The sequence below is a fragment of the Zingiber officinale genome, chromosome 8A, assembly GCF_018446385.1.
Source record: "Zingiber officinale cultivar Zhangliang chromosome 8A, Zo_v1.1, whole genome shotgun sequence".
NCBI lineage: Eukaryota > Viridiplantae > Streptophyta > Magnoliopsida > Zingiberales > Zingiberaceae > Zingiber > Zingiber officinale.
In genome coordinates this window covers 25063493-25078410 of record NC_056000.1, presented here as the reverse complement: position 1 = coordinate 25078410, position 14918 = coordinate 25063493, and the positions used below count along the sequence as shown (strand labels likewise).

At 46.3% G+C, this 14918-nt stretch overlaps 1 protein-coding gene across 2 annotated transcripts; it reads right to left on the bottom strand.

Moving 5' to 3' along the window:
- Window positions 1–7: 7 nt before the first annotated feature.
- On the bottom strand, window positions 8–1594 carry LOC122011699 (protein TIFY 10a-like). 2 transcript variants are annotated; one of them, XM_042568065.1, is made up of 5 exons: window positions 1385–1594; window positions 800–977; window positions 419–642; window positions 270–327; window positions 8–171 (listed from the first exon to the last, which is right to left on the bottom strand). In XM_042568065.1, exons 1-5 carry the CDS (start codon window positions 1509–1511, stop codon window positions 27–29), a joined length of 732 nt encoding a protein of 243 aa, XP_042423999.1. In that variant the 5' UTR covers window positions 1512–1594; the 3' UTR covers window positions 8–26. The 2 variants fall into 2 exon arrangements, with proteins under 2 accessions (XP_042423999.1, XP_042424000.1); XM_042568066.1 differs by having other exon boundaries at window positions 46–171; window positions 258–327.
- Between the last annotated feature and the right edge of the window lie 13324 nt (window positions 1595–14918).

The window sequence follows — 14918 nt, the reverse complement described above, 5'->3', positions numbered from 1 at the left end:
TGAAACTGAACTCGACACAAGCAGGCCTATCTGCTATACTCAGAGCTCAGACTGAGACTGGGAGTGAAGAGGTTAGTGCCCAAGCCAAGCCATGCTTTGCGGTTCTCCTGGTTAACAGAAGTGGCCATTCGAGGAGATGGAATCATTTGGTACGGTGCTCTCGCATTGATCCTGAAATTTTTTTTGTTTAACCGATTTGAATTAGAACAGCTGAAACAATCAGCACTCGTTGATCTTTAGCATAAGAAAAGGATTACCGGATTGCCTACCGGTAGTTTCTCTTCTGCAGGAATCGTTGCAGTGAAACTTTTCTAGCAATAGGAAGATCTGTAGTTCAGCAAAACACTATCAACGTCAGTAGCTTGCATGGAGGTTCAAACATGATATGAATTTTGTTTTACATGTACTAATCTACTACCTGAGAGATTTGGCTCTGCTGATCTTGGCTGATTGACCAAGGTCGAGCTTTGACGAGAGAGGGAACTTGAGGCTGTCACAGGAGGAACGTAGCTAAAGTTTTGAGCAGCGGAATTCCCTTCGCTTGCTATCCGGATCAGATCCCTGGCTTTCTCGGCTGGGAAATTGTCAAACACCAGCACGTTTCCACCGTAGAAAATTGAAAGTTGGGATTTTTCTTCCCCCCTGCAAAATAAGCAGCCATAAAAACTGGTTAGAACACCTCTAGGGGTTTTATCAGATTCCTTTCTTGTTCTTTGATATCAACCTTTTATTTCTTTCTTGTTCTTAGACATCAAGCTTTTATTTCGAATTTGTTCTGTGGTTGTAAGAGAGGTGAGACCTTGAATCCTGTGATACGGAGGGAATGAATCCGGCACGCCGGGGAAAGAGCTCCATCGGGTTCTCATGGGAAGCTACTTCCCCTTGGCTTTCCTTCTCGCAGTCCTCTCCACCAGAGATGTCCGCTCCGGGCAACAAACAAATGGTGGCCGGCGGCGGCCGAAACGACTGGGAGTTGCCTGGAAGAATAGATGGGAGTGATCAAGACAAGCTTATGCGAAAAAAGGACCAAATTCAGAGAAATCCATAAAATCTTCGAACGGAAGAACGAAACTAGTCAAAAGAAATATCAATTTTCGCCAAGAACACGAATTGAAAATTCAATAAAGATAAATCAAAGACCTAGTGCGAACAAAATCGATCAATGTTCTGAAATACATATCTAACCAAACAAATATTCGCCGTAATAATCCGAAAAGACAAATTTTTGAAAACAAACTAGTAGAAAACGCTGACCGATGGCATTCCTGCACGAAATCACCGAGAATCCCAACAAAACATTAGCAAGAAAAGAATACAAGATCGGGATCATCCGATGCAAAAAATCCGTCCAAAAATCTCAAATGCACAGCCAAAAAAAGCTCACCCTTAGTGGGGTCCTGGGCGATCCCGAGCCCTAGGTCGGCGACGCTGCCCTTCTCCTTGATGTACTGGCTCAGGAAGCTACAGGCGAGCTCGAAGTTGGTGAAGCCTTGCTTCCGCCCCTCGGCCATCTCTCGATCCCCAAATTTTTGGAAAGCGAGCACGAAAATCCACTGGGAAGGATGCAACTCGTTGCACTCGGAAACCGCGGTTTCTTCCCTCCCCTGGCCTTTGCCTTTCCTATTTATAGACGGCTTTCCATTTCAAATTCTCGAGTTGGGTACAGTAGAGAGAAATTCTCGATCATAACTTTATTTGCCATATAAAATTTTATTTACTTCTAACTCTCAATTATAAAAAAATTAGTTAATGAGTGTCTAATCATAATTTGAATATTTTACTGTTGGATGATAACACCGGGATACTAACTCCCTTGTATAAATATCATTATTTAATTGTCTTTAAGTACAAAATATTTAAAAATAAATATAATTTCTATTAAAATCAGTACTTTATATTAAAATTGAGTATATTTTCTATTAAAATTGTCCTCATACTTTTTTTAAAATACAAAAGTATGAATAAATTAGAATTAAATATATTTTCTATTAAATTGAGCATAATTTTTTCCTACTTAATATAATTATTTTTAAATTCAGTATCATTTAAAGAAAATCTAATATATTTTCTATCCAATTAAGTACCATTTAAAAAAAATCTAATATATTCTCCATCCAATTGAGATAGAAAAAGAATCGTGCTCAATTTGATAGAAAATATACTAGATTATATTTTAATATATTGAATTTAAACAAAATTATATTTACTTTTGGATTTTTTTATATTTAAAAATATCAGATACAATTAGATATATATGATTGACTAGAAAATGAAAATAAAGATTTTTATGAAAGAGAACTATATGCAAAGTTTTGATTGTCACTGAACTGTATACAAATTTTTCCTCTCGAGTTCGTGCAGCTACAGAAAATTAATTAAATAATAAATGACATTTGCCACTAAATTCAACATTATTTCAATTTAGTCCAAAATTTCGCATCTGAATAAACTTAACCAGAATAATGAAAATCGGATTAACTTAAATATGACAATTTATGATTCTCCATGAAATATATGGACCAACTTGTGTCATAAAAATTACAAAATGAAAATATATTATAGATTAATTTTTGAATTAGTCTATTTATTTAGAGAAAAAATATTTAACAAACTTAATAAGTCAATTTATAAATTAATTTGCATTATATAAAAGGAGTTCCTAAAGGGTTTTACAAATTATTTTGTGATATTTTGATAAAATAAGATTTAAAATTTTTAAATAGGACAATAAATTTGATAAATTTTATTTATGTCCATTTAATTATCAAATATATAAAATAAATAAATTTATTTTTTAAAAAATAAATAATTTATGAATAAATATGATAACTTACATAAATTTAATTATGTTTTTGTAATTTAAATACATAAAAGCAATTAATATAAAGTTTTACATTTTCAAATCATTTATAATATATTTAAAATAAAAATAATATAAATCTTATCATTTTAAAAAATCTAGATATATGTATTTTTTAACTTACTAACGTTAGATGTGATTATTTGGCCTGAAATTTTTTATTGATCATCAAAATAGATCCAAAAATACAAACAATTCCTTATCTAGCCATTGATATCTTAGATTTTATATCCTACTAGAGAAAAATCCTTTTAATACATCACAGCAGGGAATCAAATAACAAATGTTTACAAATTACTACAATATCTTTGCATCATAGAACAGGGATAATATATATCTTATCATTGGCTATAGTCAAATTTGAATAAGTTTTGCTTGACTCATATATATATATATATATATTACATTTCTATTTTCAAACGCATGGAAAGCTAAAAAAATTTTAACTTATAGGGCTTTTTAAAATTTTCAATGCAGCCGGCAACATTAAAAAAATAATACAGACTCACATGGGTAAAAATCAAAGTTTTTTTTTTTAATTTTTTGTCTTTTTTTAAATCATGGTGCTCCTCCGGCCATATAAAAATTACATAACTACTCTCATGTATCACGTCGGATTGATTTTGAGTTTTTGACAAGTCTGATTTTAAATTTAAATTTTGAATTAGTCGAGCTAGTAATATACAATTCGTATAATAATAATAATTATAAAAACATAACGATTTAATATTTATGTTATAATAATTATAAAATTATAATTACTATAATCTAAATTTATTTTATTTAACAATATTTATATTGTAACAATTATTAAATGTCAGCAGTACTATAACATAATTTTTTTCATGTTCAAGCAACTGACAGACCGATTCATGATTAAAATTTAAATTTTACCTATCTAATAGTCAACATCAACCGAAAACTATACGTGTAATTTTAGGACTGATAAGATGGGATATCATTTGAATAAAAAAAATAAAAATCAAATGGAACAGTCTTTAAAAAAAAAGAAGACAGTCTGATACACAAAATTCTTATTATACGGAGTCTCGAAGAATGATCTATTATATAGAGTCTTACTCTGTTTTTTACAAAAGACTATTTCCAATATTCGAACCTGTAATCTTTTGATCACATGATAATAATTTTATTGTTGCACCATAACTCTCTTTCACGAAATAATCTTGTCTGACGATTCTAATAAAATAAAATGATCATGTTCGAGAGCGAGTAGACGGACACTAGGTAGACGACACTCACGTTGACTGGATGTCGAGCGAAGATGTCGTGAACCTCCGACGAGCTGAGCCTGCAACCACAAGTCGTTAGTGCCTAGCCAAGGAAAGGTTCCCCGGTGATGACCCTCCGACGCTCAAGTCAATCACAGACAGTAGAAGAATGAACTAGAGAAGAAAGGAGTAGCGTGACTATAGCTATAGTGATTGAAGCATACCTCCGACGAAGTCTGGGGGTCCTTATATAGGGCTCCTGAGAGGCGTGTGCACGTTTCCCGAGGCGTGCACGCTTCTCAAATCGTACATGGAAAGGATGTGTCAGAAAAACGTGTATGACGTCATACCTTAACAACCCGGGCATATCCCTGACGTGACAGTGGAAACTTCCAACGTATGATTCTCTATCCGACCCTGCCGCCGACCACACCGCCTGTCAATGACACTGATCCCCAGGAAGATATTACCAACTGCTCCCTTTGTCGGTTATTGGGTCGAGCGGGAGAGCCGCTCGGCCAGTCGACTGTCTGTACGATACAACGACCGGGCCGAGCGTCCGCTCGCCCGATGGGCTACTACCAGCTACACCCCGTCGGGCGAAGGAGTCCCGCCTATCGAGTAAGGCTGCATCCACTGTTTGCCGAGCGGGATGGCCGCTCGACCTTCGTGCCTCCCTGGTTGAGCTTTATGTGCGTCGGAAGCTCGGTGTCTGATCGAACTGTCGAAGTGTTGGACCAGCTACCCTACCTGCTGACCTGGAAGGTAGTTCGCCTGATTGGGCGTCCGCCTAACGTTGACCACTTTGACCACCTACCGAACGGGCCATACCTTACCACTAGATCACGTGTCTCCCCCTTAAGTCTAGTCGAAGGAGGCTGCAAGTCCGACTGACTGGACAAGTAGTTTGATGACCAATTGGCTGATCAACCAATGAGCCAGTTGGATCCCGATCGACCCATGTAGGGCTGGTCTTGCTCAGCCGATCGACGCTTTGAGCCTTTGCACTTGGATTTTTTCTCATCACCCCCGGAGGGGCGCGAGCCGTGTCTCCCTCTCTCAAGTCTAGTCGAAAGAGGCTGCAAGTCCGACTGACTGGACAAGTAGTTTGATGACCAATTGGCTGATCAACCAATGAGCCGGTTGGATCCCGATCTACCCGTGTAGGGCTGGTCTTTCTCAGCCGATCGGCGCTTTGAGCCTTTACACTTGGATTTTTTTCTCATCACCCCCGGAGGGGCGCGAGCCGGGCGGTCAATGCTGACACCGCCCAAATCTCCTCGAAACATGCGCAAATCATCCCCATTAAGGCCGAGCACGCGCCTATGCCCATTAAATGCTGCCCTGTGGGGAGGACGCCACGTGTCGTCGGAGCAGGCGCCACACGTCCGAGGTGACAGCTGCTGATGTGACGTTTGACTGTTCGAATACAACAGCTGGATGTGCACTCTTAGTCTCGTGCCCTAGATCGGACGACTCCGGTCGGTCGTGCCGATCTTTATAAAGCCTTAGCGTCGCCATTTCTTCCTCTACGTTCTCTTTATGCTCTTCGACAGTTTGCTCCGACGATTTTGCTTGCTTCCAGCGTTCCGACGATTCTCAGCTTCCTCCTTCAGCGACCTTTCTCTTTGTAAGCCTTTCGACCTTTCCCAATCTCTCCGTTTGTGCGTAGTTTTCATAGCTTTCCTATTTCCCGTGTCCGCTAGGTTTTTCTCTATCATCTTCTCTGTCGAACTTTCTACCTTTTCATTTCCCAACAATGGCGAGCTCCTCGCAGCTGTCCGACCCTGCTCCCGATCTCTGGTACACTACCATAGAGACTCGGTTCGACGCGGGCGACGCCGCGAGTCTCATAAACGTCTACAACATCCCCTCTGACCACAAAATAATTTTAGCCTCCCCGTCCGATCGGCCAATGACCCCGCCGATCGGCACAGTTTGTTTCTTTTGAGATCAGTTCATGGTCGGTCTTCGGTTTCCCATCCACCCCTTTATAACCAAGGTCTGTAACTACTTTCGCATCCCGCTCGTCCCTAACTCCTTCCGCCTGCTGTGCGGCGTGGTAGTGTTGTTTCGAGTGCACAACATTCCACTGACCCCTCATGTCTTTCACTACTTTTACTATCCCAAGCAGTCTGAGCTGGGCGCGTACCTTTTCCAATCTCGGATCGGTCTAGTCTTCTTCGACAAAATGTTTACCTCCAACAAGCACTGGAAAGATTACTTCTTCTTCCCGAGACTCCCCGAGCGGCCCTTCTTCCGGACTAAGTGGCAGGTCGGCCTCCCTACTCAACCTGATCTGAAGAGATACAAGACCCGGTTAGACTACCTCCATGCTGCTAATATGCTGGCATACAGAAGTTCGACATTCATAGTTGTTGCCGGAGGGTGCTGATATACGCATTCGGGCTAAGTCAAATCCGACAAACTCCGATCAACTTAAATGAAATTTCTGTGCCTTTGCCTTTGAGTCTAACTGATTCTGTTCTTCTTTTGTAGCTGACATCATGATGCGCGCTCGAGCAGCCGGGATAATGAAGGTCAAGCAGGCCGAGATTGAAGCAACCACGACCAAAGAGATGGAACGACTCGGCTTGACCCCTGTCGGCTCACAGGAGGGCACAGTTGGTGAAACCACGACTGTGAGCGATGGGGCCGCCAAGCGGACACCCAGTGTAGGAGGGGCGGCCGACCCAGAACCGGTTCGATGAAAGCCACCCGTCATCCCTGCTAGGGGTGTCAATTTGGGTGGGTCGGGTCGGGTCGGGTTGAGTTTTTTTTTTAACCCAACCCGAACCCGACCCGAACCCGAGTTCAACCCAAAACACCTAAACCCGAACTCGAACCCGACCAACCCGAACCCGACCCATATAACCCGAAAATCCAATTCAAAACGACTTTTTTGGGCTATTTTCCCTATAATTCTTCACTTTTATCTTAATACTCCATCATTATCATACAAATATACATAAAAACATCTAAATGTTTAAAATAAAATTTGATTTAACCCCCAAAAACCCAAAAACCCTATATTTAAGTCAACCCGGGTCAACCCGAACCCGACCCGACCCAACCCGAAAATTTTTTACTCTCCAACCCTCCAACCCGAACCCGACCCGAACCTGAAAATGCCCAACCCGAATTTGATTTTTTTCGGGTCGACTCGGGTTGGGTCGTCGGGTCAGGTTCATTTTTGACACCCCTAATCCCTGCTGAGAGTTCGGGGTCCTCGGCCGATGAAGTACCACTCTCCCGCAAGAGACGTCGAACGGGCGCGCCTTCCCATTCCGCCACCTCGGTCATCCAAGCCTTTGCCCGAGGGGGGGGGGCACCCCGTCTCCAGCTACTCCTGTAATAGTGGAGGCCACTTCCTCCGAGCGGACTCCCTCTTTAGCTGAGCTGTCGGAGTCGCTCGTCGTTCAACCGATCACTTCCTTGCCGCCAGCTAGGCGTAAGGTGACATGGTCCGCTATTCTGTTGGTCCCTCCTGCTCAAGCTTCCGGCCCATCGGCCTCCACTCAATTGGCGCCGAGCGGGCGACGATCCATCACGCTGCCGAAGCAGAGGACCTTGCATGAGACGTGCAGGCTCTCTCTGACATCAGATCTACATTCGTGGTCGGCTTGCCCGCGTCTGGGAGGATGCAAGGGCTCGAACGACAGTGAAGCCTCCTGGCACGCTGGCCGATAGTCACCTAGAGATGTCCACCGGGGTTGGTATTTTCAACTTATCAACTCATGATTTACCTCCGATCGGCGCTAATGCTTGTTTATAGTTTTGGGTAGAGAATATCGCCATGTGCCAACGATTGACTCAGGTGGAGGATGAGCTGAAGAAGCTCAAGATTTTCGGAGCTTCGTCCTCCCACGGGTTGCCGGCTGTCCGCTTGCAAGCCGACCTGAAAAAGGCCCAATAACTTCTTGCGGAGGAGCAGCAGAAGTCGGCCGAACATGCTAGTAGGATGGGCCAGATCGAGGTGCAATTGAAGACCTACGATCATAAACTCGAGCTGACTTTCAAAAGAAAACAACGAGCCATCGCCGATCTGGAGCAGAAAAACCAGGATGCTCGGCAGTTGATCGAGAAGCTGAAGAACGCGGAGGGCCTGCTGACTGCCGAGCGAGAGAACTGCTCGGCTAAAGAGGCTGACCTCAAAGACCAAGTGAAGTGCCTCGAGGATGACCTGGCGGCCTCCCGTGCTGCTCTGACTGCCTATTAGGAGGTCGACCTGGGTCGCTTCGCGGTCCTGAAGCAATAATACCTTTGCTCAGACCAATTTCTGGAGAAGGCGACCGATCGGATAGTCCGATCGTTTGAGCTGGCGATCGATGCGACGCTTAGCCAACTGAAGGCGAACGATCATGTCTCCGAGGCTCTGTCTGATAAAAACGTGAACCGCGTCCAGGTCCTTGAGTTCATTCCCGACGAGGTCTTTGAATATATCGAGTGAGCGAGGGGTCGGTAGAGAATGTTTTTTGCAAGTTTTGAATGTCCTCCTGTCGTTCGACAGTGACCAATTATCAATGAAATCCTTTTGGGCTCTTTCTTCATATGTCATCTGTTTGCTAAGTATTCGGCTGTATAGTTCAGATTGGCTGCTATGATCGTACTTTCATTATTGAAATATTCGCTAGGCTTGTACCTCCGGGGTTTATAGTCGCCGCTCGACTCTGGGTTTTAACGTCTCCGCTAGATGATTTTCTAAGACAGGAGTTTAAGGTCATCGCTCGACCGTCGATGGAGACATGAGTTTAACGTCGTCGCTTGACGATTTGGTGAAGATCGGGATTTAAGGTCCTCGCTTAACCCACAACTCGGTACGGCTGGAGGTGGTTCGCGCTCCAAGGACGTTCTAGTTGTCGTCCGTCTTTATCTTCTAGGTAGTAAGCGCCCGAGCGAAGCTTCTCCACAACTTTAAATGGTCCGGCCCACTGAGCTTCTAGTTTAGTGACATCGTCGACCGACTTCACCTTCTTCCACACGAGGTCGCCGACCTGGAATGACCTCGGGATCACTCGTCGATTGTAGTTCTGCCTCATCCTCTGCCTATAAGCCATCAGCTGAACAACTGCTTTGTCACACGTCTCATCCACGAAGTCCAGCTCTAGAAGCCTCTGCTCGGCGTTGTCTTTGCCATAGTGCTGTATTCGATTGGACTCGCTCCCACCTCGACTGGGACGACCGCCTTATCGTCGTATACGAGGTGGAACGGGGTTACACCCGTGCCTTCCTTAGGGTCGTTTAGATTGCCCATAACACGCCGAGGATCTCGTCCACCCAGCTTCCTCCGATGTGGTCGAGCCGAACTTGCAAAATTCGCAAGAACTCCCAATTGGCGACTTCAGCTTGCCCATTGCTCTGAGGGTACGCTACGGAGGTGAAGCCCTACTGGATGTCATACTCCTCACACCACTATCTGAGTTTCCGTGCGACGAACTGTCTACCATTGTCTGAGACGAGTCGACGCAGGATGCCAAACCGACAGATGATATGCTGCCAGATGAACTTTTGGACCATCTGTTCGATTATCTTGGCTAGTGGCTCGACTTCGATCCACTTGGAGAAATAGTCCACCACAACGAGTAAGAACTTTCGTTGCCCGTTTGCCATGGGGAAAGATCCCACAATATCCATGCTCCATTGGTCGAACGGGCACGACACAATGGAAGCCTTCATTTCTTCGGTCGACCGGTGGGAAAGGTGGTGATACTTCTGGCAGGATAGACAGTTGGCTACTATCTGAGTGACATCTTCCTGTAGAGTCAGCCAAAAGTACCCCCCCCCAGCAGGATCTTCCTTGCTAGCGCTCGACCGCCCGGATGTCCTCCACAAGAGCCTTGGTGTACTTCTTGCAGTATACAGTCTGCATCCTTTGATCCGATGCATTTAAGCAATGGCCTGGAGAAGGCCTTCTTGTAGAGCTAGTCCCCGACTAAGGTGAAGCGACTGACCCTTCTTCTCAATAAGCGAGCTTCCTCCCGATCGGAAGGCGTAGCTCTCGATCGTGGAAACTCTATTATGGTCATTCTCTAATCGCTGGGGAAAGTGAGCTCTTCCATCTGATCGACGTGCATCACCAAGGATACTTGCTCGATTGGTTGAGTAATGACGATCGGCGAGAGTGAGCTCGCCAATTTGGCCAGCTCGTCCGCTGCTTGGTTCTTCGCTCAGGGGATTTTCTGGATGATTACCTCCTGAAAGCTTGCCTTCAGCTTTTCGAAGGCTTGTTATTTGCTCGGTATTCTAACCGAACGGACAACTGCACCCGCTCTTCTTGTGGGGAGATAAGCAGTATACCGATCCCACTACCTTACCGGGTGGACGACCCATCCACATATATTTTCCATACTGAGTCGGCCTCAGGGTTTTGCACCTCCGTGACAAAGTCGGTCAAGGTCCTGCACTTTAATGGTCGTTCGGGGATGATATTGGATATCAAACTCGTTGAGTTCCGTTGTCATTTGATCAACCGGCCGGATGCCTCTGGGTTAAGCAGGACTCTTTCTAGAGGGTTGTTGGCCATCACCATGATAGTGTGAGCGAGGAAATAAGGGCGAAGCCTCCGAGCGGCGAGTACCAAGGCAAATGCGAGCTTCTCAAGACCGGTGTAGAGAGATTCAACATGCTTTAATATATGACTTAAGAAGTACACTAGCTGTTCATCGCTGTTCTACCGAACCAGAGCCGAGCCGATAGCGTGCTCGTCGAAGATAGATAAATCCGAAGTGGTTCACTGGCAGTAGGCTTAGCTACTATAGGTAGTGAATTCAGATATACTTTGAGTTCCTCGAAGGCCCGGTCACACTCCTCGTCCCATTGAAACTTGGTGGCTCGGCGTAGAATTTTGAAGAAGGGAAGACTCCGATCGGATGACTTGGAGATGAATCGTGACAACGCTGTTATCCGCCCGGTAAGGCGTTGCGCTTTCTTCAAGTTTCTCGGTGGTGACATATCTTGGAGTGTTTTTACCTTGTTGGGGTTTGCCTCAATGCCCCATTCGGTGACGATATATCCTAGTAAGCGCCCGCTTTTAACGCCGAACAAGTACTTTTGAGGATTTAACTTTATTCTGTACGCCCGAAGGATCTGGCAGGTCTCCTTGATGTCTGTACAGAGATCGACGGCTCGGAGGAACTTAATTAATATGTCGTCGACATATATCTCCATGTTGCGGTCAATTTGCCGCCTGAAGACTTTGTTCATCAGCCGCTGGTAGGTGGCTCCCGCATTCTTCAAGCCGAATGACATTACGTTGTAGCAGTACGTACCATCGGCAGTGATGAAGCTGACTTTCTCTTGGTCTTCACAGGTGAGCGACACTTGATGATACCCCTGATATGCGTCCAGCATGCATATCAGCTCGCACCCGACCGTGGAGTCTACCATTTGATCGATCCTAGGCAAGGTCTGGACCCTCCACTTGTTGCCCCGCTTGGAGACCAGCACCACATTGGCGAGCCAGCTCGGAAACTAAACCTCGCGTATATGGCCGGTCTCCAGCAGCTTCTCAATCTCCACCCCGATGATCAGATCCTGTTCAGCACTGAAGTCTCTCTTCCTCTGCTTCACCGGCCGAGCGTTTGGTCAGACGTGAAGCTCATGTTGCATGACGCTCGGGGAAATGTCGAGCAGCTCATGTGTAGACCAGGCGAACACGTCATGGTTCTGCTGGAGACAACTGATCAGCTTGGCCTTCTGCCCGGCCTCTAGGTCAAACGCTATGAAGGTCGTCGCCTCCGCTCGGCCTGGATGTATCTGCACCTCTTCTTTCTCTTCATAAACCAAAGTAGGGGGTTTCTCGGTCATGGTGTTTACCTCCACCTGGGGTGTCTTCCAAGCGGTCTTGGCCTCGGTCTTGACCATCTCGACATAGCATCTTCGAGCAGCCAGCTGATCCCCCCTTTACTTCTCCAACTTGATCTTCTACCGGGAACTTAATCTTTTGGTAGAAGGTTGAAACGACTGCTCAAAATTCATTGAGGGTCGGACGCCCCAAAATGACATTGTAGACTGAGGGATTATCTACTAGAGTTGGTGACCCTTGTCCTCCAGAGTGGTTCCTCCCCGAGCGAGATAGCCATCTTGATCTGGCCGATCAGCAAGACTTCATTGCGGGTGAACCCGTATAGAGGGGTCGTCATTGGCAACCGTTCGCCTCTGTCAATTTGGAGCTGGTCGAACGCCTTCTTGAAAATGATGTTGACCGAGCTGCCTATGTTAACGGATATACGATGAATAGTGTAATTGGCGATTATCGCTCGAATAATGAGTGTGTCGTCGTGTGGTACTTCGACTCCCTCGAGATCATGGGGACCGAAGCTAATCTCGGGTCCAACGACCTGTTCCCGGCTATAGGCCACTTCATGGATTTCTAACCGCCGGACGTGTGACTTTGGGGCTTGGTTGGAATCTCCGCCGGTCGTCCCGCCAACTATGATGTTGATCTCGCCTCGAGCAGCATTACTTCGGTTTTCCTCCTCTCGAGCGGACGGCCTGCTTCGCTCGCGCCCGTCTCTTGTCGGCTCCGCGCTTCTCTGATGAGGGCGCCTTGGTGATCGCCTTGCTTCTTCTCATCGATCGACCCGATGATACTCGTGTCATCGATCAGAAGAAGGGGATCAGCGCCGATAACTCTTAGGCGCCGGTTGGGCGACCGGATCGAACCTGCGACAGTCGCGGGTGTTGTGAGATGCAGACTGATGGAATGAGCATAACAAAGGGGTCTATAGGGGTGTCAATTCAGGTGGGTCGGGTCGGGTTGGGTTGAGTTTTTTTTAACCCAGAACCCGACAGGCACCGGAGTTCGACCCAAAACACCTAAACCCGAACCCAAACCCGACCAACCCGATCAACCCGAACCCGACCCATATAACCCGAAAATCTGATTCAAGACATCTTTTTTGGGCTATTTTCCCTATAATTCTTCACTTTTATCTCAATACTCCATCATTATCATTCAAATATACATAAAAACATCTAAATTTTTAAAATAAAATTTGCTTTAACCCCAAAAAACCCACAAAACCCTATATTTAAGTCAACCCGGGTCAACCCGAACCCGACCCGACCCAACCCGAAAATTTTTTACCCTCCAACCCGAACCCGACCCGAACCCGAAAATGCCCAACCCGAACCTGATTTTTTTCGAATCTACTCGGGTTGGGTCGTTGGGTCGGGTTCATTTTTGACACCCCTAGGGGTCTATACCTTCCCCTTGTGATTCGACCGTTCTACAGCAACATGCTGGACGGCATGTGGCCTTGCTTCCTGGTGTGGGCATACTCCCTCAGCTCGGGGCCCTCTTGGAGGTTGATGCCTGGACGACGATCGTCGTTCAGTCGGCGCCGATGGTTAGGATAGAGCCTCCTTCCTTCGGGCCGCCTGGGCTTCTTCTACGTTTATGTACTCATTGACCTTGTTTCAGCATGTGGTCGTAGACGCGAGGCGGTTTCCTGACGAGCGATCGGAAGAAGTCCCCATCTACGAGCCATTGCGTGAACGCGTTCATCATGGTCTCGGACGAGACTGAGGAGATATCCATCGCTACCTGGTTGAAGCGATTGATGTAGGCTCGTAGAGTTTCCCTCTGGCCCTGCTTAATGGAAAACAGGCTGACACTTGTTTTTCTGATAGTGCCTGTTGCTCGCGAAGTGGTATAGGAAAGCCGTTCGGAATTCTTTGAAGCTTCGGATAGACCCGTCCGACAACCTTCTAAACCACCGTTTGGCCGAGCCGAAGAGCATAGTGAGGAAGACTCGACACTTGACTCCATCAGTGTACTGATGAAGGGTAGCAGCATTATCGAACTTACCCAGATGGTCATCCGGGTCGGTCGACCCGTTATACTCTTCGATCGCTAAGGGAGCATAGTGTTTCGGTAGCAGATCCTGCAGAATGACCTCTAAAAATTGTCGATTGATCCGCTCGGGTGATGAATCGGCTCGGGGCGCTGTGCCTTTTCTTTCGTCCTGAGCGGGGGCCTCTTCTGAGGAACCCCTATCCTGGTTGGCCTGAGCAATATCTGAGGGCGTCTGAAATAACGCCCGGTGAAATGGAATGGGCGCTGGCGGAACTTCTCCAAGAGTGCCAGTCAACATCTTGTTCTGTCCCCATATGGAGAGTTGCTCCGGCCGGTCTTCATGCGCCGCTCGCCTTCCCGAGGGCGATGTTGCTTGCTATGCCAGCCGATCGGCCAACACCTTTTGTTGCTGCTGCTCGACTAATTTCGCCGTTTGTACTTGAATGAACGCATTGACCTCTTATGGAGTGAGTGTCACGGTGTGGAGACATCCAGCTTCCTCAATCTTCTCCGCTCGGATTCAGGTGCGTTCCCACAAACGGTGCCAAATTTGATCCTGTCCGAGAGCGAGTAGACGGGCGCTGGGTAGACGACGCTCACGTTGACTAGATGTCGACCGAAGATGTCGTGAACCTCCGACGAGCTGAGCCTGCAACCACAAGTCGTTAGTGCCGAGCCAGGGAGGAATTCCTTGGGGATGACCCTCTGACGCTTAAGTCAATCACCGACAGTAGAAGAATGAACTAGAGAAGAAAGGAGCAACGTGACTGTAGCTACAGTGATCGAAGCATACCTCCGACAAAATCTGGGGGTCCTTATATAGGGCTCCTGAGAGGCGCGTGCACACTTCCCGAGGCATGCGCGCTTCTCAAATCGTACATGGAAAGGATGTGTCAGAAAAGCGTGTCGGACGTCATTCCTTAACAGCCCGGGCATATCCTTGACGTGACAGTGGAAGCTTCCACCGTATGATTCTCTATCTGATCCTGCCGCCGACCACGCCGCTTGTCAATGACACTGATTCCCAGGA